Consider the following 25,476-nt stretch of genomic DNA (forward strand, 5'->3'; position numbering starts at 1 on the left):
GTAATATATGGAACTTGAAATTACAGGTATAGAGGTAATCATAATGTGTGTTCGTTGTTATATCTTGTGAGATGGTAATATATGGAACTTGAAATTACAGGTATAGAGGTAATCATAATGTGTGTTGTTATATTTTGTGAGATGGTAATATATGAAACTTGAAATTACAGGTATAGAGGTAATCATAATGTGTGTTGTTATATCTTGTGAGATGGTAATATATGGAAATTGAAATTACAGGTATAGAGGTAATCATAATGTGTGTTGCTATATCTTGTGAGATGGTAATATATGGAACTTGAAATTACAGGTATAGAGGTAATGTGTGTTTGTTGTTATATCTTGTGAGATGGTAATAAATGGAACTTGAAATTACAGGTATAGAGGTAATCATAATGTGTGTTCGTTGTTATATCTTGTGAGATGGTAATAAATGGAACTTGAAATTACAGGTATAGAGGTAATCATAATGTGTGTTCGTTGTTATATCTTGTGAGATGGTAATATATGGAACTTGAAATTACAGGTATAGAGGTAATCATAATGTGTGTTGTTATATTTTGTGAGATGGTAATATATGGAACTTGAAATTACAGGTATAGAGGTAATCATAATGTGTGTTGTTATATCTTGTGAGATGGTAATATATGGAAATTGAAATTACAGGTATAGAGGTAATCATAATGTGTGTTGTTATATCTTGTGAGATGGTAATATATGGAACTTGAAATTACAGGTATAGAGGTAATGTGTGTTTGTTGTTATATCTTGTGAGATGGTAATATATGGAACTTGAAATTACAGGTATAGAGGTAATCATAATGTGTGTTCGTTGTTATATCTTGTGAGATGGTAATATATGGAACTTGAAATTACAGGTATAGAGGTAATCATAATGTGTGTTCGTTGTTATATCTTGTGAGATGGTAATATATGGAACTTGAAATTACAGGTATAGAGGTAATCATAATGTGTGTTGTTATATTTTGTGAGATGGTAATATATGGAATTTGAAATAACAGGTATAGAGGTAATCATAATGTGTGTTGTTATATCTTGTGAGATGGTAATATATGGAACTTGAAATTACAGGTATAGAGGAAAGGTGTGTTTGTTGTTATATCTTGTGAGATGGTAATATATGGAACTTGAAATTACAGGTATAGAGGTAATCATAATGTGTGTTCGTTGTTATATCTTGTGAGATGGTAATATATGGAACTTGAAATTACAGGTATAGAGGTAATCATAATGTGTGTTCGTTGTTATATCTTGTGAGATGGTAATATATGGAACTTGAAATTACAGGTATAGAGGTAATCATAATGTGTGTTGTTATATTTTGTGAGATGGTAATATATGGAACTTGAAATTACAGGTATAGAGGTAATCATAGTGTGTGTTCGTTGTTATATCTTGTGAGATGGTAATATATGGAACTTGAAATTACAGGTATAGAGGTAATGGGTGTTCGTTGTTATATCATGTGAGATGGTAATATATGGAACTTGAAATTACAGGTATAGAGGTAATCATAATGTGTGTTCGTTGTTATATTGTGTGAGATGGTAATATATGGAACTTGAAATTACAGGTATAGAGGTAATCATAATGTGTGTTTGTTGTTATATTTTGTGAGATGGTAATATATGGAACTTGAAATTACAGGTATAGAGGTAATGTGTGTTTGTTGTTATATCTTGTGAGGGTAATATATGGAACTTAAAATTACAGGTATAGAGGTAATGTGTGTTTGTTGTTATATCTTGTGAGATGGTAATATATGGAACTTGAAATTACAGGTATAGAAGTAAGCATAATGTGTGTTCGTTGTTATATCTTGTGATATGGTAATATGTCAAAACTGAAATAACTGTAATAGAGTTAGTGATACTTTTATAAGATAATATTAAATCTGTTTTAGGACAGTTCTCTTATATGTTGAGTTTGCGTCTCAGTACCGTCTCTAACGGCCTGTTTAAATACTGAAACCGAATGCGAATGCGACTACGAAAGCAAATGCGGTGTTCGCATTGGATTGATTACAGCCAATTTGAATGACAGCGTCTAAATACCGACTGCGACCATACACACGGCTGGGCTTAGATTCGTATGGAAAGCCGCAGATATTGCCTCTAAAAGGATTAAAAACCAAAACCAAAAAACAACAAGTAATGGTTGCCCGAACTGTTTGTTATCAGCCAATGATGATTCGTACGGAAAGTAGCATTAGTCGCATTCAAAATTTGCGTTAGCTTTCTGTATAAACGGGCTTTAAAACCACTTGCTTACTAACAACTAACCATTAATTATTATACTTCCTTGGACAGCCCACCTAGACAGCCAATACATGTGGCACGGATGGTGTGTTTAAAGTGAAAACTTACAAAATAAAGTACTTTTTGTCCACAGATAATAGACCCAGAAATGGATGTAGAAAGCCTAAACTCGGACGGTTCGAAGCACTACGCGATGTCGGCGCTGTGCACGTGCGTGGACAACAGCAACAAAGACCTGATGAAGGTGATTCTGTCGACCCACTTCTCCACCACCAAGATCACAGAGTTCCAGAAGGAATCTCTGCACATCCTCAGACGCGCCGTCTCCAAAGGAAGCGTCGATCTGTTCGAACTGCTCTTGAAGCATTCAGACTGGGACTTCCTTGTCAACGGCACTGCAGCTGGCGTGGAATGCCGTAGTGGTAGTGTGAAGAGCCTGCTTGGCACTGCCGTGGACGCTGGCAGCACGGCCATCACAGAGATGCTGCTGCTACTGGTGCAGGAATCCCTGGTGAACGACTCGTACCGCGGGAAGCCTCTTCTTCACCTGGCGCTGCAGCAGGGACACGCCCACCTCGCCAAACGGTTGGTGCATCTAGGCGCTGATGTCAACATCACCGATGCCAAAATGGAGTCCCCGCTCTTTGCTGCGTTGTCTTCGAACATGAAGGAAAGTGAGGTGAGTAGTGTAAAAGATCTGAACGGTAACAAAACAAAACAAGAGTAAAAACAAAATTCCCCGACCCCCCCCCCCCCCCGAAAAAAACAACCCAACAACAACAACAACAACAAACCCCCCCCCCCCCCAAAAAAAAAAAAAAAAAAAAACTTGAAAAGAACTACAAGAGACATCGGCAAATTGCTTTGGGTTTTGTTTTAAATAATGATTATTCCAGTTTGCTATTTATTTCATGATTAAGACACACCCATCTTAATTAATATTGGGCACTTTTCCTGTAACGTTTTGTGGACGTTGCAAAACTGAGAGCTTGGGTGTCTCCCATTTGTTACACATCCCATTCGTTACACACCTGCATATTCCCACTTCTTACACAGTCGGCTTAGGGACTAATTAAGCAAACCCCTATAACCTTAGTGGAACACACTAATCCAATCCAACTGCTCAGTTGAATTCAACTTTATTCCATCAAACCAATCACAATGGTATATAATACATGTATGCATTTGTAAACTGATATGCATACTGTAAAGCGGTAAAATAACGCGTGTTTAAACTGAAAAATCCAAGCGTATTGTTTTACTTCTAAAATAGTCTTAATTGTTAACAACTGAAGACGTAAGCAATATTATTCCAGTTTACAGTACATCAGCTACAAGTATCCTTAGCTACAAGCATCCTCAGCTACAAGCATCCTCAGCTACAAGCTATCATCAGCTACAAGCATCCTTAGCTACAAGCATCCTCAGCTACAAGCATCCTTAGCTACAAGCATCATCAGCTACAAACATCCTCAGCTACAAGCTATCATCAGCTACAAACATCCTCAGCTACAAACATCCTCAGCTACAAGCTATCATCAGCTACAAACATCCTCAGCTACAAGCTATCATCAGCTACAAACATCAGCTACAAGCATCCTCAGCTACAAACATCCTCAGCTACAAGCATCCTCAGCTACAAGCTATCATCAGCTACAAGCATCCTCAGCTACAAACATCCTCAGCTACAAACATCCTCAGCTACAAGCTATCATCAGCTACAAACATCCTCAGCTACAAACATCCTCAGCTACAAGCTATCATCAGCTACAAACATCCTCAGCTACAAGCTATCATCAGCTACAAACATCCTCAGCTACAAACATCCTCAGCTACAAGCTATCATCAGCTACAAACATCCTCAGCTACAAACATCCTCAGCTACAAGCTATCATCAGCTACAAACATCCTCAGCTACAAGCTATCATCAGCTACAAACATCCTCAGCTACAAGCTATCATCAGCTACAAACATCCTCAGCTACAAGCTATCATCAGCTACAAACATCCTCAGCTACAAGCTATCATCAGCTACAAACATCCTCAGCTACAAGCTATCATCAGCTACAAACATCCTCAGCTACAAGCTATCATCAGCTACAAACATCCTCAGCTACAAGCTATCATCAGCTACAAACATCCTCAGCTACAAGCTATCATCAGCTACAAACATCCTCAGCTACAAGCTATCATCAGCTACAAACATCCTCAGCTACAAACATCCTCAGCTACAAGCTATCATCAGCTACAAACATCCTCAGCTACAAACATCCTCAGCTACAAGCTATCATCAGCTACAAACATCCTCAGCTACAAGCATCCTCAGCTACAAACATCCTCAGCTACAAACATCCTCAGCTACAAGTATCCTCAGCTACAAACATCCTCAGCTACAAGCATCCTCAGCTACAAACTATCATCAGCTACAAGCATCCTCAGCTACAAACATCCTCAGCTACAAGCTATCATCAGCTACAAACATCCTCAGCTACAAGCATCCTCAGCTACAAACATCCTCAGCTACAAGCTATCATCAGCTACAAGCATCCTCAGCTACAAACATCATCAGCTACAAACATCCTCAACTACAAGCATCTTCAGCTACAAGCATCCTCAGCTACAAGCTATCATCAGCTACAAGCATCCTCAGCTACAAACATCCTCAGCTACAAGCTATCATCAGCTACAAACATCCTCAGCTACAAGCTATCACCAGCTACAAACATCCTCAGCTACAAGCTATCATCAGCTACAAGCTATCATCAGCTACAAACATCCTCAGCTACAAACATCCTCAGCTACAAGCTATCATCAGCTACAAATCATCCTACAGCATCCTCAAAAACATCCTCAGCTACAAGCTATCATCAGCTACAAACATCCTCAGCTACAAACATCCTCAGCTACAAACATCCTCAGCTACAAGCATCCTCAGCTACAAACATCCTCAGCTACAAGCTCAGCAAGCATCCTCAGCTACAAGCTATCATCAGCTACAAACATCCTCAGCTACAAACATCCTCAGCTACAAGCTATCATCAGCTACAAGCATCCTCAGCTACAAGCTATCATCAGCTACAAGCATCATCAGCTACAAACATCCTCAGCTACAAGCTATCATCAGCTACAAACATCCTCAGCTACAAGCTATCATCAGCTACAAACATCCTCAGCTACAAACATCCTCAGCTACAAGCTATCATCAGCTACAAACATCCTCAGCAACAAACATCCTCAGCTACAAGCTATCATCAGCTACAAACATCCTCAGCTACAAACATCCTCAGCTACAAACATCAGCTACAAGCATCCTCAGCTACAAACATCCTCAGCTACAAGCATCCTCAGCTACAAGCTATCATCAGCTACAAGCTATCATCAGCTACAAACATCCTCAGCTACAATCATCCTCAGCTACAAACATCCTCAGCTACAAACATCCTCAGCTACAAGCTATCATCAGCTACAAACATCCTCAGCTACAAGCTATCATCAGCTACAAACATCCTCAGCTACAAACATCCTCAGCTACAAGCATCCTCAGCTACAAACATCCTCAGCTACAAGCATCCTCAGCTACAAGCTATCATCAGCTACAAGCTATCATCAGCTACAAACATCCTCAGCTACAATCATCCTCAGCTACAAACATCCTCAGCTACAAACATCCTCAGCTACAAGCTATCATCAGCTACAAACATCCTCAGCTACAAGCTATCCTCAGCTACAAACATCCTCAGCTACAAACATCCTCAGCTACAAGCATCCTCAGCTACAAACATCCTCAGCTACAAGCATCCTCAGCTACAAGCTATCAGCTCAGCTACAAGCATCCTCAGCTACAAGCATCCTCAGCTACAAGCTATCCTCAGCTACAAACATCCTCAGCTGCAAACATCATCAGCTACAAGCATCCTCAGCTACAAACATCATCAGCTACAAACATCCTCAGCTACAAGCATCCTCAGCTACAAGGATCCTCAGCTACAAACATGCTACAAACATCCTCAGCTACAAACATCCTCAGCTATAAACATCATCAGCTACAAGCATCCTCAGCTACAAACATCCTCAGCTACAAGCATCATCAGCTACAAACATCCTCAGCTACAAATGCTACAACATCCTCAGCTACAAGCATCCTCAGCTACAAACATCCTCAGCTACAAGCTATCATCAGCTACAAGCTATCATCAGCTACAAGCATCCTCAGCTACAAGCATCCTCAGCTACAAACATCCTCAGCTACAAGCATCCTCAGCTACAAACATCCTCAGCTACAAACATCCTCAGCTACAAGCTATCATCAGCTACAAACATCCTCAGCTACAAGCATCCTCAGCTACAAGCTATCCTCAGCTACAGCTACAAGCTATCCTCAGCTACAAACATCCTCAGCTACAAGCTATCATCAGCTACAAACATCCTCAGCTACAAGCATCCTCGGCTACAAGCTATCATCAGCTACAAACATCCTCAGCTACAAACATCCTCAGCTACAAGCTATCCTCAGCTACAAACATCCTCAGCTACAAGCATCCTCAGCTACAAACATCCTCAGCTACAAGCTATCATCAGCTACAAACATCCTCAGCTACAAACATCCTCAGCTACAAGCATCCTCAGCTACAAACTATCCTCAGCTACAAACATCCTCAGCTACAAGCATCCTCAGCTACAAGCTATCATCAGCTACAAACATCCTCAGCTACAAGCATCCTCAGCTACAAGCTATCATCAGCTACAAACATCCTCAGCTACAAGCTATCCTCAGCTACAAACATCCTCAGCTACAAGCTATCATCAGCTACAAACATCCTCAGCTACAAACATCCTCAGCTACAAACATCCTCAGCTACAAACATCCTCAGCTACAAGCTATCATCAGCTACAAACATCCTCAGCTACAAGCATCCTCAGCTACAAACATCCTCAGCTACAAGCTATCATCAGCTACAAACATCCTCAGCTACAAACATCCTCAGCTACAAGCTATCATCAGCTACAAGCTATCATCAGCTACAAACATCCTCAGCTACAAACATCCTCAGCTACAAGCTATCATCAGCTACAAACATCCTCAGCTACAAGCATCCTCAGCTACAAACATCATCAGCTACAAACATCCTCAGCTACAAGCATCCTCAGCTACAAGCATCCTCAGCTACAAGCTATCATCAGCTACAAACATCCTCAGCTACAAACATCCTCAGCTACAAGCTATCATCAGCTACAAACATCCTCAGCTACAAGCATCCTCAGCTACAAGCATCCTCAGCTACAAACATCCTCAGCTACAAGCATCCTCAGCTACAAGCATCCTCAGCTACAAGCTATCATCAGCTACAAACATCCTCAGCTACAAACATCCTCAGCTACAAGCTATCATCAGCTACAAGCATCCTCAGCTACAAGCTATCATCAGCTACAAACATCCTCAGCTACAAACATCCTCAGCTACAAGCATCCTCAGCTACAAGCTATCATCAGCTACAAGCATCCTACAAGCATCCTCAGCTACAAACATCCTCAGCTACAAGCTATCATCACGTAGTAAATAGATAATTTGTAATAAATAAATGTGAATATATGTTGTGTTCTTGTGTCTTAATTGTTAATAGAAGGTGAGTTCATTATTGCATACCAGGTACAAGGTATCTGATTATAAACTATGTTGTTATAAGGTGTGTAACAAATGGGAGGATACCGATAGGTTGCTATATGTTGTTATAAGGTGTGTAACAAATGGGAAGATACCGATAGGTTGCCCTGTGTTGTTATAAGGTGTATAACAAATGGGAGGATACCGATAGGTTGCCCTGTGTTGTTATAAGGTGTGTAACAAATGGGAGGATACCGATAGGTTGCCCTGTGTTGTTATAAGGTGTGCAACAAATGGGAGGATACCGATAAGTTGCCCTGTGTTGTTATAAGGTGTGGTAACAAATGGGAGGATACCGACAGGTTGCCCTGTGTTGTTATAAGGTGTGTAACAAATGGGAGGATACCGATAGGTTGCCCTGTGTTGTTATAAGGTGTGTAACAAATGGGAGGATACCGATAGGTTGCTGTATGTTGTTATAAGGTGTGTAACAAATTGGAGGATACCGATAGGTTGCCCTGTGTTGTTATAAGGTGTGTAACAAATGGGAGGATACCGATAGGTTGCTATATGTTGTTATAAGATGTGTAACAAATGGGAGGATACCGATAGGTTGCCCTGTGTTGTTATAAGGTGTGTAACAAATGGGAGGATACCGACAGGTTGCCCTGTGTTGTTATAAAGTGTGTAACAAATGGGAGGATACCGACAGGTTGCCCTGTGTTGTTATAAGGTGTGTAACAAATGGGAGGATACCGACAGGTTGCCCTGTGTTGTTATAAGGTGTGTAACAAATGGGAGGATACCGATAGGTTGCTATATGTTGTTATAAGGTGTGTAACAAATGGGAGGATACCGATAGGTTGCCCTGTGTTGTTATAAGGTGTGTAACAAATGGGAGGATACCGATAGGTTGCCCTGTGTTGTTATAAGGTGAGTAACAAATGGGAGGATACCGACAGGTTGCCCTGTGTTGTTATAAGGTGTGTAACAAATGGGAGGATACCGACAGGTTGCTATATGTTGTTATAAGGTGTGTAACAAATGGGAGGATACCGATAGGTTGCTATATGTTGTTATAAGGTGTGTAACAAATGGGAGGATACCGATAGGTTGCTATATGTTGTTATAAGGTGTGTAACAAATGGGAGGATACCGACAGGTTGCCCTGTGTTGTTATAAGGTGTGTAACAAATGGGAGGATACCGATAGGTTGCTATATGTTGTTATAAGGTGTGTAACAAATGGGAGGATACCGACAGGTTGCCCTGTGTTGTTATAAGGTGTGTAACAAATGGGAGGATACCGATAGGTTGCTATATGTTGTTATAAGGTGTGTAACAAATGGGAGGATACCGATAGGTTGCCCTGTGTTGTTATAAGGTGTGTAACAAATGGGAGGATACCGATAGGTTGCCCTGTGTTGTTATAAGGTGTGTAACAAATGGGAGGATACCGATAGGTTGCTATATGTTGTTATAAGGTGTGTAACAAATGGGAGGATACCGACAGGTTGCCCTGTGTTGTTATAAGGTGTGTAACAAATGGGAGGATACCGATAGGTTGCTATATGTTATCGTTATCGTCGTTGTTGTTGTATCGAAAGTTTTTTGTTGTTGTTGTTTTGTTTCGTGTTTTTTTTAAGTCAGTGTCTGTTGAGAATATGAATACCATATTTAAAGCTACAGTCTCTAGGATAGCTTTAAAGTTTAAGCACTTAGAATAGATCGTCAACTTGCATTTTCTACCCATGACGCGCTATTATTCATTTTTCTTTACATCTTACTTAGAATCTTAATCATATTAAGAATTAAGTTTTTGGTAGAGCTCTACGATCGGATTTTACTTCAGTGTTCCAAAGGAAAATATTACATGTATTGCGTTAAGAAAAGTAGAAAAATATTGTTCTGAAATTGCCTTCAGAATGTCATTTCCAAATTACTTGGAAAATACTTTTAAAAATGGCCAACTAGTGAGTTACATAAGCAAATTTGACAGCAAGCGTACACGTGTTTATTAAAAATGGACTTCATTTTGTATTTAGCATGTACGTAAAATATACCCTTCTCCTAATAATCACGATTCCTCCAACATGTACAAAGACAAAGACATAACTCCTTAAATCATAATTTGTTTCTAACACATTGTACTGACTGGTAACCTAAATGAATGAATGAATGTTTAACGACACCCCAGCACGAATAATACATCGGCTGTTGGGTGTCAAACTATGGTAAATGCAAAAATAATGACTGGTAACCTTGTTTCGGTAACAGGACAAGCTCACTATTTATTACAATCACCATATCTACACACAACTACTGTCTAAATTAAAATCTCATCACATCAAATTCCGATAAATCGAACGACTAGCTAAGAACGATATGTACAGTGTTCCGACCAATAACACATTTCTCATTTGCTGTGTTAGCAAAGAACCATGGGTTACAAATAACTGACGTAAAATGGTCATGGTTATTGTATTTTTACTGAATAAGGTAGGTGCGGAACGTGAATCAGTGATAGAGCGCTCGCTGGAGGTGCGATTGTCCTCTATGGTCTTCCCCCGTCCTAACCAGTACCACACAGCTGGTACACCATGGATCAGTGATAGAGCGCTCGCTGGTGGTGCGATTGTCCTCTATGGTCTTCCCCCGTCCTAACCAGTACCACACAGCTGGTACACCATGGATCAGTGATAGAGCGCTCGCTGGAGGTGCGATTGTCCTCTATGGTCTTCCCCCGTCCTAACCAGTACCACACAGCTGGTACACCATGGATCAGTGATAGTGCGCTCGCTGGTGGTGCGATTGTCCTCTATGGTCTTCCCCGTCCTAACCAGTACCACACAGCTGGTACACCAAAAGACGTGGTATGTACTGTCCTGTCTATAGGAAAGTGCTATAAAAGATCCATTGGCGCTTTTCTGTAGGAGTAGCTTGTATGACACCAGTGGATTACCTCGTCTGTGTCTCTCTCTCTCTCTCTCTCTCTCTCTCTCTCTCTCTCTCTCTCTCTCTCTCTCTCTCTCTCTCTCTCTCTCTCTCTCTTCTCCTGTAGTTTAAAAATGCTGTGGTGTATATTCCTTTCCTGATCTCTTATTTCAGTATTAAAACGATCTACTACATTTCATGTTACTTTCAGTTTAATTTCAACATTCTCTACCTTTTTTTAGCACCATATATTCCTTTCCTTTCCTGGTTTCAGGATCAGAACATATCAACTTGTATTTAGTAAAAATTACCACACCTACAACAAAAACCTGCACACATTAAAATCTTATTACATCAAATTGCAGTAAATCGAAAGATTCACTTAGAACGATATACACAGCTGCTGTTCTGACTAATAACACATTTCCCATTAGAATTCGTAGTATAAATAACCTGGGATACAATTTACGTATCTTAATTAACTTCGTCACGTTAATCAAACCATGCATTTGTTAGTAGTACAGGTGACTGGGCCTTTTTTTTTTTTTTTAGACAGTTTTTATCATGACATAAGATATTTAAATGGTTTCAGCAATCGTTTGTAATTAATACTAGTATACCATGGTTACTGACAGAAAATTAAAATTGAAATTTATATGTGCTTGTTTTTGTCAACATCGTTAAAAGACATTAATAATAGTATTCCACGAAGTAACAATTTTACCACTGAATAGAGGTTAGTCTGTTTGTTTGTTTTTGTTTTTGTTTTCGTTTTTTGTTATTATTGTTGTTGTTTAGCTGTCTTAAAAAAACAAAAAAAACAACAACAAAAACAACGGACAATGAAAAAGGTAAATTAGTGTTTAATCATTTGAGGTTGCATAGTACCAAAAAAGAGAGTTCCGTGTCAAAGTTCGATGTGCAAATATTTACGGAGTAAAAGCAGCTGTGGTTGTGATTGGTAGTAATATGTGACATTGATTATTTGTGCAAATACTATTATCCATTGACAATAAATAAATACACTTATATTTGTTATACAGTTGTTATGCAGTATACACCAGAGGTTGAAACTAATGCGGGGTGCCCCCTAAAATGGAACTGCAATTTTCAGCTAAAATGACGGTAGCTATTAAAAATATTAATTAAATCTCTTAAATGATACGTGACCCCCCCCCCCCCCCCCCCATTTAATTGCAGGTAGATTAGATGTGAGGTGCCACACTTTTTATTGCTGTACTTCCTGGGTGTGTTGATACGCTGCTTATATCAGTTTTATTAGTAAACGTTAACATTATCGGAAATAGGAATTGATTTAGTCTATTAGAACATTGACAGCTGACTTTGTCACTTAGTACATCTAAGAGTTGTTTCCCTTGGTTTAGAATTATCCGTCAATATATTCAACTCCCTAACTACTCGCTGACAAAAAATATTGCTCTTAGTGACGACTACCTTGCAATAGCAGATAACCTATGTGATCAGCAGCGCTACCATTTTAAGGACATTTAGCATTAGGCAAAGTCTAATCAGACTGGGTCTCCATAGATTCACAATATTAAATTGTCTTCGATATAAGTCTGATGACACCTCGGCACTAAGGCCATTTGGTGTCTAACATATAGTTATTTTGAAATAAAGGCATGAGCTATTTTATATGCGCTTTCCAAAATACAGGACAACACACATGACCGCTCTTGGTATGCCGTTGCTCTACCGTCTTGAACAATATTCTATAAAACTGTGAAAGTAGTATAGGGGCCTGTATGGGGTCATGACCTACTTTCCCGTGATCACGTGACCTTGGTAGAAGACAATGGGCTTTTGTGTAGGAAACAATGGCCTTTGTATAGGGGGGTGCAGGTGTCTGACCTTGGTAGGAAACAATGGCCTTTGTGTAGGAAACAATGGCCTTTGTATAGGTGGGGTGAAGGTGTGTGGCCTCGGTAGGAAACAATGGCCTTTGTGTAGAAGACAATGGCACAATGGCCTTTGTATAGGAAACAATGACACAATGGCTTTTGTGTAGGAAACAATGGCATTTGTATAGGGAGGTGCAGGTGTCTGACCTGGGTAGGAAAACAATGGCCTTTGTGTAGGAAACAATGGTCTGGGTGCAGGTGTGCGATCATGGTGTATTCAATTCAATGTATTGCATATTACCAAACAAACTGGTGTCAGCAAACAAATAAAAGCAAAAGAAAAACATACAGCACCATTAACAACAACAATTAATAATAACACTATGTACAGGCCAGGTGTAAGTGACGTTGGATTTGGCTTCATTGTATAACGTCTATTGTGTTGTTTTTTTGTATTCACAGTGGACATACACGTGGATGTTTTTTCACAGTGTTTTATTCTAGGCACCCAAAATAATAGCCGTTAAAATATGTCTCGTGGGGAAGGACTGTAACTGTTTGCTGACTGTTTGGTCTAAAGTGAGGCTTTCATGTCGCCAGACAAAATGCGTGTGTGATGATTTTCATTCATTTGTATTTCTTTAGCACATTGTCGACGTTTTCTTTGTTGCCGTCATTCAGCCATTCATTCATTCGCTTTATAATAGAGGAGTACTTTATGAGACCTCTTCATCAGCCCTCATACAAAGGCATTTTATTACACCTCTCCGAGTGTTTATGAAACCAGGTGAACTGCAAAAGACATACCGACGCGTGCCCGTCTTAAGTAGCAGAATAAAGTTGTTATGGTATGCCCACTGACCGTCAAAGTTTGTTTGTGTTTAGCGACATCACTAGAGGACATTGGTTTATGAATCATCGGTTATTGGATGAAAAACATAATTTTGACAGTTTTAGAGAGGAAACCCGCTACATTTTTTCCATGAGTAGCAAGGGATATTTTATATATACAATCTCATACCCCTTATGGGGCCAGTATTTCATAATTAAATACAAACTTTTGTGTGTGTGTGTGTGTGTGTGTGTGAAACACTACAGCCCATTCCTATGAAGAAAGAACGCGTGACTGCAACTCAACGCTCCAACCTAACCTATGCTCTTTTAACTACATTTTAAACACGAGTATTTCCCAAGAGTACAAGCCTTTATAGACAACCAGTGTATTATGTCTGGTATATCAAAGGCAGTGGTATGTGCTGTCCTGTACACACAACTCTTGCTACTATAAAGTAGCGGCAGAAATATTCAATCACAAATCTAGTTATAGAGTAGAATACACAAAAAACAAACGCAATGGTTGAGAGAGAGAGAGAGACAGAGAAAGAGAGGGAGAGAGAGAGAAAGGGAGGGAGAGGGAGGGAGAGAAAGGGAGGGAGGGAGAGAGAGAGAGAGAGAGAGAGAGAGAGGGAGGGAGGGAGAGAGAGAGAGAGAGAGAGAGAGAGAGAGAGAGAGAGAGAGATAGAGATGTCACACGTGATTAATCCATTAGTGTAAGTCGGCGACACGCGCGCCGCCATGGGTTTAACAAGTAGTACGTGTTAACCAAAGGGAAATAGCTGCATTTTTAAACAGAAAATTTCTCTAGAGTACTAGCCTTCGTACAGGGCTTTTTAATTACCAAATGGGTAAATACAGTGATCGATCTAGGATCGATCCCCGTCGATGACCAAATAGGCTATAGCCAACCAGTGCATTATGTCTGGTATATCAAAGGCCGTGGTATGTGCTGTCCTGTACATACAACTCTTGCTACTATAAAGTAGCGGGGTAGACATATCCAATCACAAATCTAGTCATAGAGTAAAAAACACACAAAAAAACGCAATGGTTTGGTTTTTTATTTTTTTTATTTTTAAAGTAAAATCACTATAGACAACTACACATGCAATGGACACACATTGGGTTACATCGAGAGGCCTTAAGGGCGACATGTGAATAATATGAGTGTTCATTTCTCTTCATCTTCGTCGTCCTCCTCATCGTCGGTATCGTCGTCGTCTTGTTCGTCCAAATATTCGCCAATCCATGAACGATACTGATTTAATTTAGAACGAATCTGAGGTCTGAGATCTCTGTCTGGATTCACAAACTGAAGAATTTTTCTGGTGTTGGGGCCTTTGTGAAAGTAATGCATATAGGTCAGAAAGCGAGAGTACGTGTCTTTAAATAACTTCCATTGCAATGTCTTCATGTTTCTTTCGATGGCATCTTGGGACATGTTTTTTTCTTCGTAGCGTTTCCTCTTGCTTTCGAAATAGTCACGATTGATGTCGAATTCACGCTCGATCATCAGACGTACGCCTTCGTTTTCCAGATCGGACGACGGCTCTTCATTTCCCTCCTCGCACGTTTTCACGTGTCGCTGCAAGTCACTCCCGTCTTTAAAGACCAGACCACACGTATCGCAAGACTGCATCCTCTTGACCTTTTTCAGATAGGGCTCTACCTCATCTTCTTCTTCTTCGTCGTCACTTTCGTAGGCGGGTATGCCTGGTAGTTTTCTCTTGAATGCGTTTCTTTGCATGATTTGCTCGTAGAGCTCCTTCTCCGACGGTGGTTGAAACTCTTCTGAGACATTCGCCGTTACGCTCGTGCTTATATACCATCCGGACGGCCCCGTCTCTAAACCATTAGGTCGAAGGCGCCAATGTTCGGGCGTGGTCGGTTTTAAGTCCACCAAGAGATGTCCGTAGGGCCTGTGGGTAGCTTCCTCAAACCGCTGCATGAAATGACGAGTATTTCCAGGATACATCTGCTGTGCCAAGGTTAGGACTTGCTGCTTGTCGATGGGGTTGTTGAACAGTGCCAGGTAATGACAGTTTCTTCTTTGTGTCGGGTCCTTGCTGTTATAGAGGTTCTGGTTGATGGCAATCACAGAGAGGTTTCTGTGGTGACTTCCTTCCGTGAACAGATCGGTGATGCGAGGGTCTTTTCCAGCTGTAGACATCAGGTCGTCCAACACGATGAGATTTCTGACTCCTGGATCCAAATAACGATCCTTTTCCAAATTCGCAGGTATACCTTGAACAAATTTTACTCGAGCAACCATTTTGATCGTATCATAGAGAGGTTGCCATCGTTTGTAGAGCCAGATAATGCGCTGAGGAGGCGGGTGAATTTTACCATCCCTTAGCAGTTTGTACAACAAAAAAGTTTTTCCACACGACGTGGGTCCCGACACGATCATGGTGAACGGATGTAACAATCTTAGGGGCTGCTGCTGCAGCGGAGCAGGAGCTATAGGAGCCCTATGAGCAGGAGCTATAGGAGCCAGAGGAGCAGGAGCTATATGAGCTAGAGGAGCCAGAGGAGTCCTAGGAGCCGGAGCTATAGGAGCCAGAGGAGCTATAGGAGCCAGAGGAGCTATAGGAGCCAGAGGAGCAGGAGCAGGAGCTATATGAGCTAGAGGAGCCGGAGCTACATGAGCCAGAGGAGCTATAGGAGCCAGAGGAGCTATAGGAGCCAGAGGAGCAGGAGCTATAGGAGCCCTAGGAACAGGAGCTATAGGAGCCCTAGGAGCAGGAGCAGGAGCTATAGGAGCCAGAGGAGCCGGAGCTATAGGAGCCCTAGGAGCAGGAGCTATAGAAGCCAGAGGAGCTATAGGAGCGGGAGCAGGAGCTATAGGAGCCAGAGGAGCCGGAGCAGGAGCTATAGGAGCCCTAGGAGCAGGAGCTATAGGAGCCAGAGGAGCTATAGGAGCCCTAGGAGCCGGAGCAGGAGCTATACGAGCTAGAGGAGCCGGAGCAGGAGCTATAGGAGCCAGAGGAGCAGGAGCTATAGGAGCCAGAGGAGCCGGAGCTATAGGAGCCAGAGGAGCAGGAGCCATAGGAGCTATAGGAGCCGGAGCAGGAGCTATAGGAGCCATAGGAGCCTGGAGTTGAGCTGAATGGAAGGTCTTCCAATGACGTAGCATATTTGATGGTTTTGAAAAAGTCTTTGGACATACGGGACACGATCTTTTGTTCATGACATGTTCCGGAATAAACCAATTCTGATTCATGATGTTGACTATTGAAGTGTTCGACGTGAACTGACGATGTTGAAACTGCCATGCCCCCTTTTATAGTCTTCTCAAAAATGCTTGTGCCGTTTTTACCCAGTCTGCTCTCGTCGTTTCTGTTCCACGCCACTCTCTTGACGTTTCCGTTTCTGCTCGGCCTTGGCTTGCTCTACCACCTGCTGCGTTGGGGAGACCATGACGACTTTGGGTGCCGTGGGCTTCTTCTGTTCCTCTTTTTCTTTTTTCCATGTAGGGTCATACAGTTCTAGACATCGATCTACACTGTACATCATCTGACTTTTCCCACCACGTTGCACTGGAAAATGAGGTTGAAGTTTACCTTCTGCCTGCAGTTTATAGAAACGGGTCCACTTATCCACGTCGGGTACATATAACTTGTACTGGTCTGACATGTTGCTCCTCTGAAGGTTTTACCTCAAATGACGAGTTTTCCAAAACTATTTTACTTATATACCTTATGACGCATAAAGATATGGTACAGGAATGTTTGAATGTGTGTGATACGTATGACCAGTGCCCCTTCTCCCAAACACGAATCTCGTCGTGCGAGCTCCCCAAAAAACATCGTTACCAACATATTACCCTTTACCAGTGTCACTACCATAGGGACACGTCCAGAGACACACTCATGGACATAACTAAGAAAGCAAAACATGTTATTCACGGTTTTATTCACAACATACAACATGAAAACATAGCACACAAGTGTCTGAAATATTTAATGTCTGAACATGTTGTTCACATAGGGACATCTTGGAGAGAGTCTGTAATGTTCCATCACTGGGTCGTCTGTCTTCTTCCATCGGTAGATGCGAAGTCCGCAACAGTAACAGGTGATGGCATCGTGGTCTCCCGTGTAGTAGAAACCGGCCTTGGCAAGTTCTTTTGGTTTTTGACGTAATTGTATGGGCCACCGAGCATACGTCAGCATCCGGGCATAGAAATGTCTCATTTCGGGACGATGACAGAACAAGTAACGTCTCGAATAGCAGTCTTCCTCACAGGCAGCATCTGTTTCACAGGCAGCATCCGTCTGATCTGTGGGTTCATCCACGAGTTCGCCATCTTCAGTTCCATCCCCAATTTCACGTGTAGCATCCGTTTGATCCGTATAATGAATACTCGTCTTCTTCTCATCTTGTTTGGTAGTCACTCCTTTACATTTGATTGTATGTCTTTCTGAACATTTGCAGACCATGACGTCGTCCTCGTCGCTACTGCTGCTGCTACTAACACTGCTCGAATATCCCGATGCCATCGTCTTCTTTCAGAATATCTTCAAACTCCAAAAGCAGAAAATAGATCTCCTTCACAGAACTTTCGGCAAGCAAATGACGCTACTAACAACACACCCCTTTTTATATCCAAATACGAGCCTATTTTCTTTCAACAAACATGAACGTAGATCTGCAGACTTTTCGGCGAACGAATGACAATGAAACCAAAAGTACCCTTTTTATACCCGAGGGAGGCACCCCCAGCTCAGTCCAAGGACGCACACCTGTACCCAGGCCATTGTCTCATACACAAAGACCATTGTTTCCTACACAAAGGCCATTGTGCCATTGTCTCATACACAAATACCATTGTGTCATTGTTTCCTACACAAAAGCCATTGTTTCCTACACAAAAGCCATTGTCTATACCAAGCCCATTGTCTCCTACCAAGGTCAGACACCTGCACCCCCCTATACAAAGGCCATTGTTTCCTACACAAAAACCCATTGTCTATACCAAGCCCATTGTCTCCTACCAAGGCCATACACCTGCACCCCCCTATACAAAGGCCATTGTTTCCTACACAAAAGCCCATTGTCTCCTACCAAGGTCACGTGATCACGGGAAAGTAGGTCATGACCCCATACAGGCCCCTATACTACTTGTGAAGTCCGTTTATGATAGTCATCAATATGCATGCCAGTAGGAACCATATATGAAGTGGGTGGGGTGTACAATGCCTAGTGATGAGAGCAGGTGCCATATTTGTACTTTATATGGAGCAGGATATTAACACAAAAAAACCCGTACATTTTTGTCATCAAGTGGGGGTGGAGCTGTTTCCCTGACCTCCTGGTTCTAACGTGACTAATATATGACATGACATGATTTGGCATGACATGGCATCGCATGACATGCATATTATATTGTTAATACAAATGTTCGTATATTTATTTTCAGAAAAATCACATCGTCAGATGGCTGATAAAACAAGGAGCAGACATTTCACATACATCTTCGTCAGGCAAGCAACCGATCCACACAGCCGCTGGTCACTTTCCACTGGCAATCATCCCTTTATCAGAGGCCGGATGTGACGTCAACACAAGGGAGGCCACTCAGGCAAACACTCCCCTCCACGTGGCTTGCAGCCGAGCCGATATGCTGTCTATTTCCTACCTGATTAGACACGGTGCTCGAGTAAACTGTACTAACAGCCTTGGCCAGACTCCGTTAAACAAGTTACTAGAACACGCCTGCAACCACCACGACTTCCACGCCAAGACGCGCAGATCAATGGCCAAAGTGTTGATAGCGAATGGATTTAGTTTGTCGCCATCTGAGAGGAAATCTCCGCGAAATGGAAGAGATAAGGTCGAGCAGCTGTACCGCCATCTGAGAGGGCAACAGCGACACGTTCCAACACTACAGGGAATGTGCTGGCTCCAGGTGCGCTCCCACCTGCCAGGTGTGCACTTTGAACGCAGTGTGGCATCTCTGGATATACCCAAACATCTACAGGTGTACCTACAGTGTCCTCAGTCTTTCTGAAGCGAGAGTTTTACTCGTTATCCAGCGGAGGCTGTGAATTCAATCAGGCACCAATACTAACAGGAAGAAAAACTAGAATATCAATAATTCTATGTGTGATTGTGCCTCGCGAATAGACCAAATGCACCTATAGTCCACACAACCATAAGTAGATGTCCTACTGATTAAAGGATGCAAAGACAGGGCCCTAGATTGTGAAGCGGGTGGTGGTAGGGGTGGTGTTCCACAAAAAGTGTCATTTTAGTTTATAAAGGGAGGAATATTTTATATAACGATGCACTCGACACATTTTTATTCGCTTTTATATGACGTCGAACATATACTGAAGAATCACACGGATAACGAGAGAGAGGAAACCCGCTGCCGCCTCTACAAGAGTTACTCATTTCGATTAACAGCAATGGATCGTCTAAAAGCTCCATCCCACAGACAGGATAGTACATACCACGACCATTGCTACACCACTCACGGGGATCGATCCTAGATCGGTTGCTCATCAGGCAAGCGCTTTACCATTTTGGTCTGTGTGATGAAAAATATACATTACTGTGCTATTATTTTGTCTGAATGTGCCTTTAGTTTAGATTAGATTAGATACAGCCCTAAAACATATAGGAACATAGATACCTGCACTGGGGGTGGGGGTTAGTATATATTCAACTTAATTTTCAACGTTGAGAGGTCCCCCCCCCCCCCCCTCCCGCTTCTGACATCTATGATGAGCCCATGTTTATGGATTTACAAGTTCCATATCGAAAAACCACCAGACAGAATTACAACTCTAGTCAAATGTTACATCAAACTATTCCTGTATTATAAAAACATGTATTCCAAAGGAATATGAACTTTGGTTTCGTTCGCAATTATGACAGCTATTTGACAAACTAGACTGGTCGCCTTTCTGAGTTAAAACTTAATTCAGAAGGAATCCCTGCGTCTTTGAGAGTACCTGTTGATATCTGCTGATTATGCGTCAGCAGACCCCGTGTCCTGGTCTGGCGACATACACAAATAACAGATGGTCTTCTTCTAGGTCTTCTTCCATGTCTGTATCAAGTGTAACACTACGCGGGGATGACAGATATTTAGAGAACGATTTAATGACACGAGCAAAAAAGCTTTCTTTCATACGAGACAAAAAGCAGGAAATCCCTGTCCAAGACAGAAGAAATTATTTCCTGTCTAAGTGCTACATCTGCGAATTACTCGCACATATCTTCTGTTCGGAAGCCACTATTTGACATATTTAAAACATTAGACGGATGAACTGTTTCTTGTAGATCATTCTCAGGTTTATGTATATATACACTCACGGAAAAAAGTTCCCGTGCATCATTAAAATTTCAGTGAGACGTATATTTATAAAATTTTAAAATATTGTGTTTTACATAGATGTACTATTTATCTGTCAAAAGTACAGTGATCCCCTCCTGTCTTCTGAACCTGAAATACGGTCTACACAATGCTTGGTGCGCCGTCAGTGACGATATAACAGAACACCGTATCATTAGAAGAAGTTTGCTCACTGAGCGCTGACCTAATTAAATTCAGTGGTTAAAGGGACATACCCTAGTTACGGCTAGTTGTTAACCATTACGACGTTGTTTTTCGCTATTAAACCCATTTTTTCACAAATAAAATTGCACTTTACTTACCGTTTACTATTTAGAATATACATTTCCATTCACCTGAAGTGTTTTTTGGTAATCCTGCATTTTTCGTATTTCATAAAATGGCACGGGCCTCTGAGAAAAAACCGTTGAGCAGACAAGGTCTAATTTATTTTTAGAGGGGATATTTCCATTTCAATGTCACAGACGTTGGTATACCACGTGACCGTTATCATTTTGGTTCGGTTTGTTTTCTCGTGCACGGTTCGCGCAATCAACATCCGATTTGTTGTTGTTCATTTGTGAGATTTTTCTTCACAGTTCGTGAACATTTTCAGTAACAATAAAGTTCAGACAAGTAAGTGTCTCAATACAAAACGTTACAAACCCTTAAAACCAATAATTTTGCTATGTCTTACGATATCTGGAGAGGGGATACAACCAGGACAGAACAGTTGGAACATGTTCAGAAGAGGTGAAAGGAACGCACCCCAAGTCTGTGAAATTTGTCGTGACGTAGGCATTGTTGTGCTTCGAGCGACATCTACCGGTGACATCAGAATACTAACTTTCAAAATTATTTCAAGCAATTGGGACATGGGGATTCCCATTGTTTTTATTGATATAAAACCTGCTTTTTCACTCCATTTGATAAAAACGTGATCTAAGTGTGTCACAGGTTTGTAGATTAACCAAATTATAATTTATTTTCGCTGGATGGAACCAGGGTGTGCGGCTTTAAGTAGCGTTTTAACACTGGCTTTTTCACTGTCAACACCATTTTTATTTTAATAAAACGGCGATCGCGAGCCAGTTCGCTCAGAATATGGAACTGTAACCATTTTTCTACCCGAAAATAGTTTAGTTATATTTTTCTGATTGATTTTTCCACCGTCATTTTTCATGTTTTTAAATCGTTTAAATTTCATTCCTAATGGAAAAGCTTGAGGATTCCCTGCTAAAATTGGGGACTCGAAGGGATTCCCCGTGTCAAGCATTTTGACAGGAGGCGGTTTCATCCCAGTTCGTTAGCCAATTAATGCCTGAGATACTTGCCGAGCTATCAGTGTAAATATTTTTTTGATTGGTGTAGATTATAATCCGTCATTTTTGAACTGAAAAAAGTGAAGTTTACTCTCAGCGCATGCGCACACCATATGTCTGCTGTTGCGACCTTTGTGAAAACGTCAAAGTTTGTAAACAAATGTATCAATTTCTCGATTTTATGGGCTCTTATGACTTTGGGATTGATTGTAGATTATGCTAAATGTGTAATATTTGTAATTTTTGTCTTATAAACGACACGAAGGTGTTTTTTGTGTGTCTTTTGTCCGGTAAACATCTGACATGCGTGGGCTGTACCATTGCTGCTGATGCAAGGTGTGGATGAGTTGTGTTTTCTGTGCGTTTCGTAGGTCTATACCACAAACAGCTAGCAGTCTTGAGTAGGTTTTTTTCCTTTATTATTTTAGTTTGGATCAACGTTTTGGAAATAACAATTTTTTTTTTTTTTTCTGTGAATTTAAATAAAATTATTTCAAAAATTAAAAAAATAGCGAAAAATTATTTATTTATTTTAGACAATTTTCGATTTTTGAGCAATTTTCCACGGTCATTTTCATAAACATTGCAACCACAAACTTCATTTAAAATTACTATGTTGTAGACATATCTTACAATTTAAGGTGTTTGTGTTTTGAAGATTTTGACGAAAACGCGATATTTGACATTTTGTGTGAAATTCATGAAAGTCAACCCTCCTAAATTGACAAATTTTAATACGTTGTATCAATTCTTTATTTATTGCAAAGGAGTAAAAATATACTATTATACTATAAATTTCGTTAAAAACAAATCCGTGGGGTTTATTTTCTTGATTATTTTAGTTTTAGTAAAGTTATTGCTGAAAACGTAGGTGCCGGTTGCCGTGACGTGAACGATAGTGGAGTGTGTGCAAGAGTCGGGTGAACTATAATTATTTTAGTTTGCATGTCAGTCTGAAAGAAAGAACAAACTAATTGTAAACTGAAATAAACAAAATAAAACATTATGTACAGATTAAAATGTCCCTGTTACACAAACACCCAACTCCGAGTGTCAGCGTGCAGCAGTATTGTCCTGTAGTGCACAGGTAAATATTGTATGATTACACCCCTTCTCTGTAATGGTCTAGTCCGGCTCGGTCACACAGTCGGATAACTAGTCTATATTTAGACGGATGCGCGTCATAAATGATTTTTTAATCTAAAAATAGACCGCCACGCCAGCAAACTTCTTCTAATGTTGACGTCATGTCATAGTGTACTTTGTGATCACCTAATCGGTTGCAAAAAGTTCTTCCACTGATTGGCATTAACACAGGGATGTATTGGGATGTTAAACTTGTCATTTACAAATGATTCCACATGTGTACCCGCTTTATATTGACGATTGGTTAACGTGACTTCACGTGTCGACTTACTAAACATGGAAATCCCTAGTATTCCTAAACTGTCGAGAACATCTCCGCAGACACTGCATAGTTTTGTGAGGAACACCAATGAACACCAAAATGACTAGCAACAACGTTTGTGCCATTCTAACTGCATTCATGCCCATCTTTCGAAGAAGTTAATTTTCTTGGAGGCATGACATCACACTGACGACGATCAGATGCCAACAAAAGTATTTTTCTGAGTGATGAGAATCCATACAACAGTTTTAGAGTCCAATGATAAGAAAAATGACGTCAGACAGGAGCACGTGACCAAGAATGCTAGTAATGCAACTTATGATCACAAAACATGAATAGCTCGTGCAATTGACTGGGCACTGCTGGGATATGGAAGGAAGTGGTTACACGTTTATTTACTGAATTTTTATGACCAGATTTCAAGTAAATTATGCTCTATATGCAATTATTTGGTGCACAGGAACTTTTTTCCGCAAGTATATATATATAGTGAAACCTTTCAAAACTGGACACTCTGTAAAAAGGAAATAACTTAACCTCTCTAAACAGGATCCCTGTTTCAACCGGACATTTGTTTTGGTCCCATGGGTGTCCGGTTTAGAGGGATTTCACACACTCACGTTCTAAAAATAAAATAATAACCAATTTGCATAAAAGAACACAAACAACATCAACAACAACGGCCACTAGTGTAGTATTTTGTCTATAATATAATACTGTAAGTATTTGGATTTAGTCTGTTTTGCAACCAATGCGATACTGCCTTAAAGGCACATATCCCAGTGAAAATGGACAGTACGTTTAGCTAATCTACACACCTGCAAAACATTTGGATCAGGTTATAACAGAGAAAATGCTAAGTGTAAAGCAACCAGTTTCAATAAATATGTATACTGTTATGTCGGTTGCATGTTTGTATACTTACAGGAAACCTGCCACGAGACCATATTATAGCTCATTTTAAAAGCAAAATGATATAAAAATAATATACAAATAAGTTTATAACAATAAAACACGTGTAATTGTCTTAAAACGTAGAAAGTACACCAATCAGTATCAAAGTACGATTTATGCATATTTATCGGTGAGCTTTCGGAGTAAGGGGTTTACGATCTTTTCAGATCCCAACAATGCCGTACTGCGTGGCCTTTGGGTGTAAAAATAAACAGTTTAATGGATCGGGATTATCTTTGTTTTTTTGGTTTTCCAAAGAATTGTTTTTTTAGGTGATTCAATTTATAATTAATTTTACATGGTTGGTGCTAAATATAGGTCACGTGGCATGTTTCCTTCCATTACATTTATTTTGGAATATTTAGAAACACCCATTACGTTTTTTCTAAATTTAAAAGCTGCAGTCGTTGACAGTGCTTCATAAACCACTTGCTGACAGTAAGTCACTCGCGAGCAGTGTTTCATAAACCACGTGTTTCTCACAGTGTTTCATAAACGACGTGTTTCTCACAGTGCTTCATAAACCACGTGTTTCTCACAGTCCTTCATAAACCACTTGCTGACAGTGTTTCATAAACCACTTTCTGACAGTGCTTCATAAACCACTTATTGACAGTGTTTCATAAACAACTTTCTGACAGTGCTTTATAAACCACTTGTTGACAGTGCTTCATAAAACACTTTCTGACAGTGCTTCATAAACCACCATATGACAGTGCTTCACAAACGACTTGCTGACAGTGCTTCATAAACCACCTTATAACAGTGCTTCATAAACCACCTTATGACAGTGCTTCATAAACCACTTTCTGACAGTGCTTCATAAACCACCTTATGACAGTGCTTCACAAACGACTTGCTGACAGTGCTTCATAAACCACCTTATGACAGTGCTTCACAAACCACCTTATGACTGCTTCACAAACGACTTGCTG

The 25,476-nt window shown here is 40.7% G+C and overlaps 1 protein-coding gene across 1 annotated transcript; it reads left to right on the forward strand.

Annotated features, from left to right (window-relative positions):
* The first annotated feature begins 2,428 nt into the window (after positions 1–2,428).
* On the forward strand, positions 2,429–19,874 carry LOC121367336 (serine/threonine-protein phosphatase 6 regulatory ankyrin repeat subunit B-like). Its single transcript, XM_041491439.1, has 2 exons — positions 2,429–2,958; positions 18,935–19,874. The coding sequence occupies exons 1-2, from the start codon at positions 2,473–2,475 to the stop codon at positions 19,523–19,525; spliced, it is 1,077 nt and encodes a 358-aa protein (XP_041347373.1). The 5' UTR covers positions 2,429–2,472; the 3' UTR covers positions 19,526–19,874.
* The last annotated feature ends 5,602 nt before the right edge of the window (positions 19,875–25,476 follow it).

This window comes from Gigantopelta aegis, chromosome 3, assembly GCF_016097555.1.
Source record: "Gigantopelta aegis isolate Gae_Host chromosome 3, Gae_host_genome, whole genome shotgun sequence".
Taxonomy (NCBI): Eukaryota; Metazoa; Mollusca; class Gastropoda; order Neomphalida; family Peltospiridae; genus Gigantopelta; species Gigantopelta aegis.

Bases quoted from the DNA above. Each gene is read 5' to 3' on its own strand.
- LOC121367336 (XM_041491439.1), top strand. From the start codon at position 2,473: ATGTCGGCGCTGTGCACGTGCGTGGACAACAGCAACAAAGACCTGATG. The intron at 2,959-18,934 runs GTGAGTAGTGTA...ATTTATTTTCAG, and splicing joins CGAACATGAAGGAAAGTGAG to AAAAATCACATCGTCAGATG.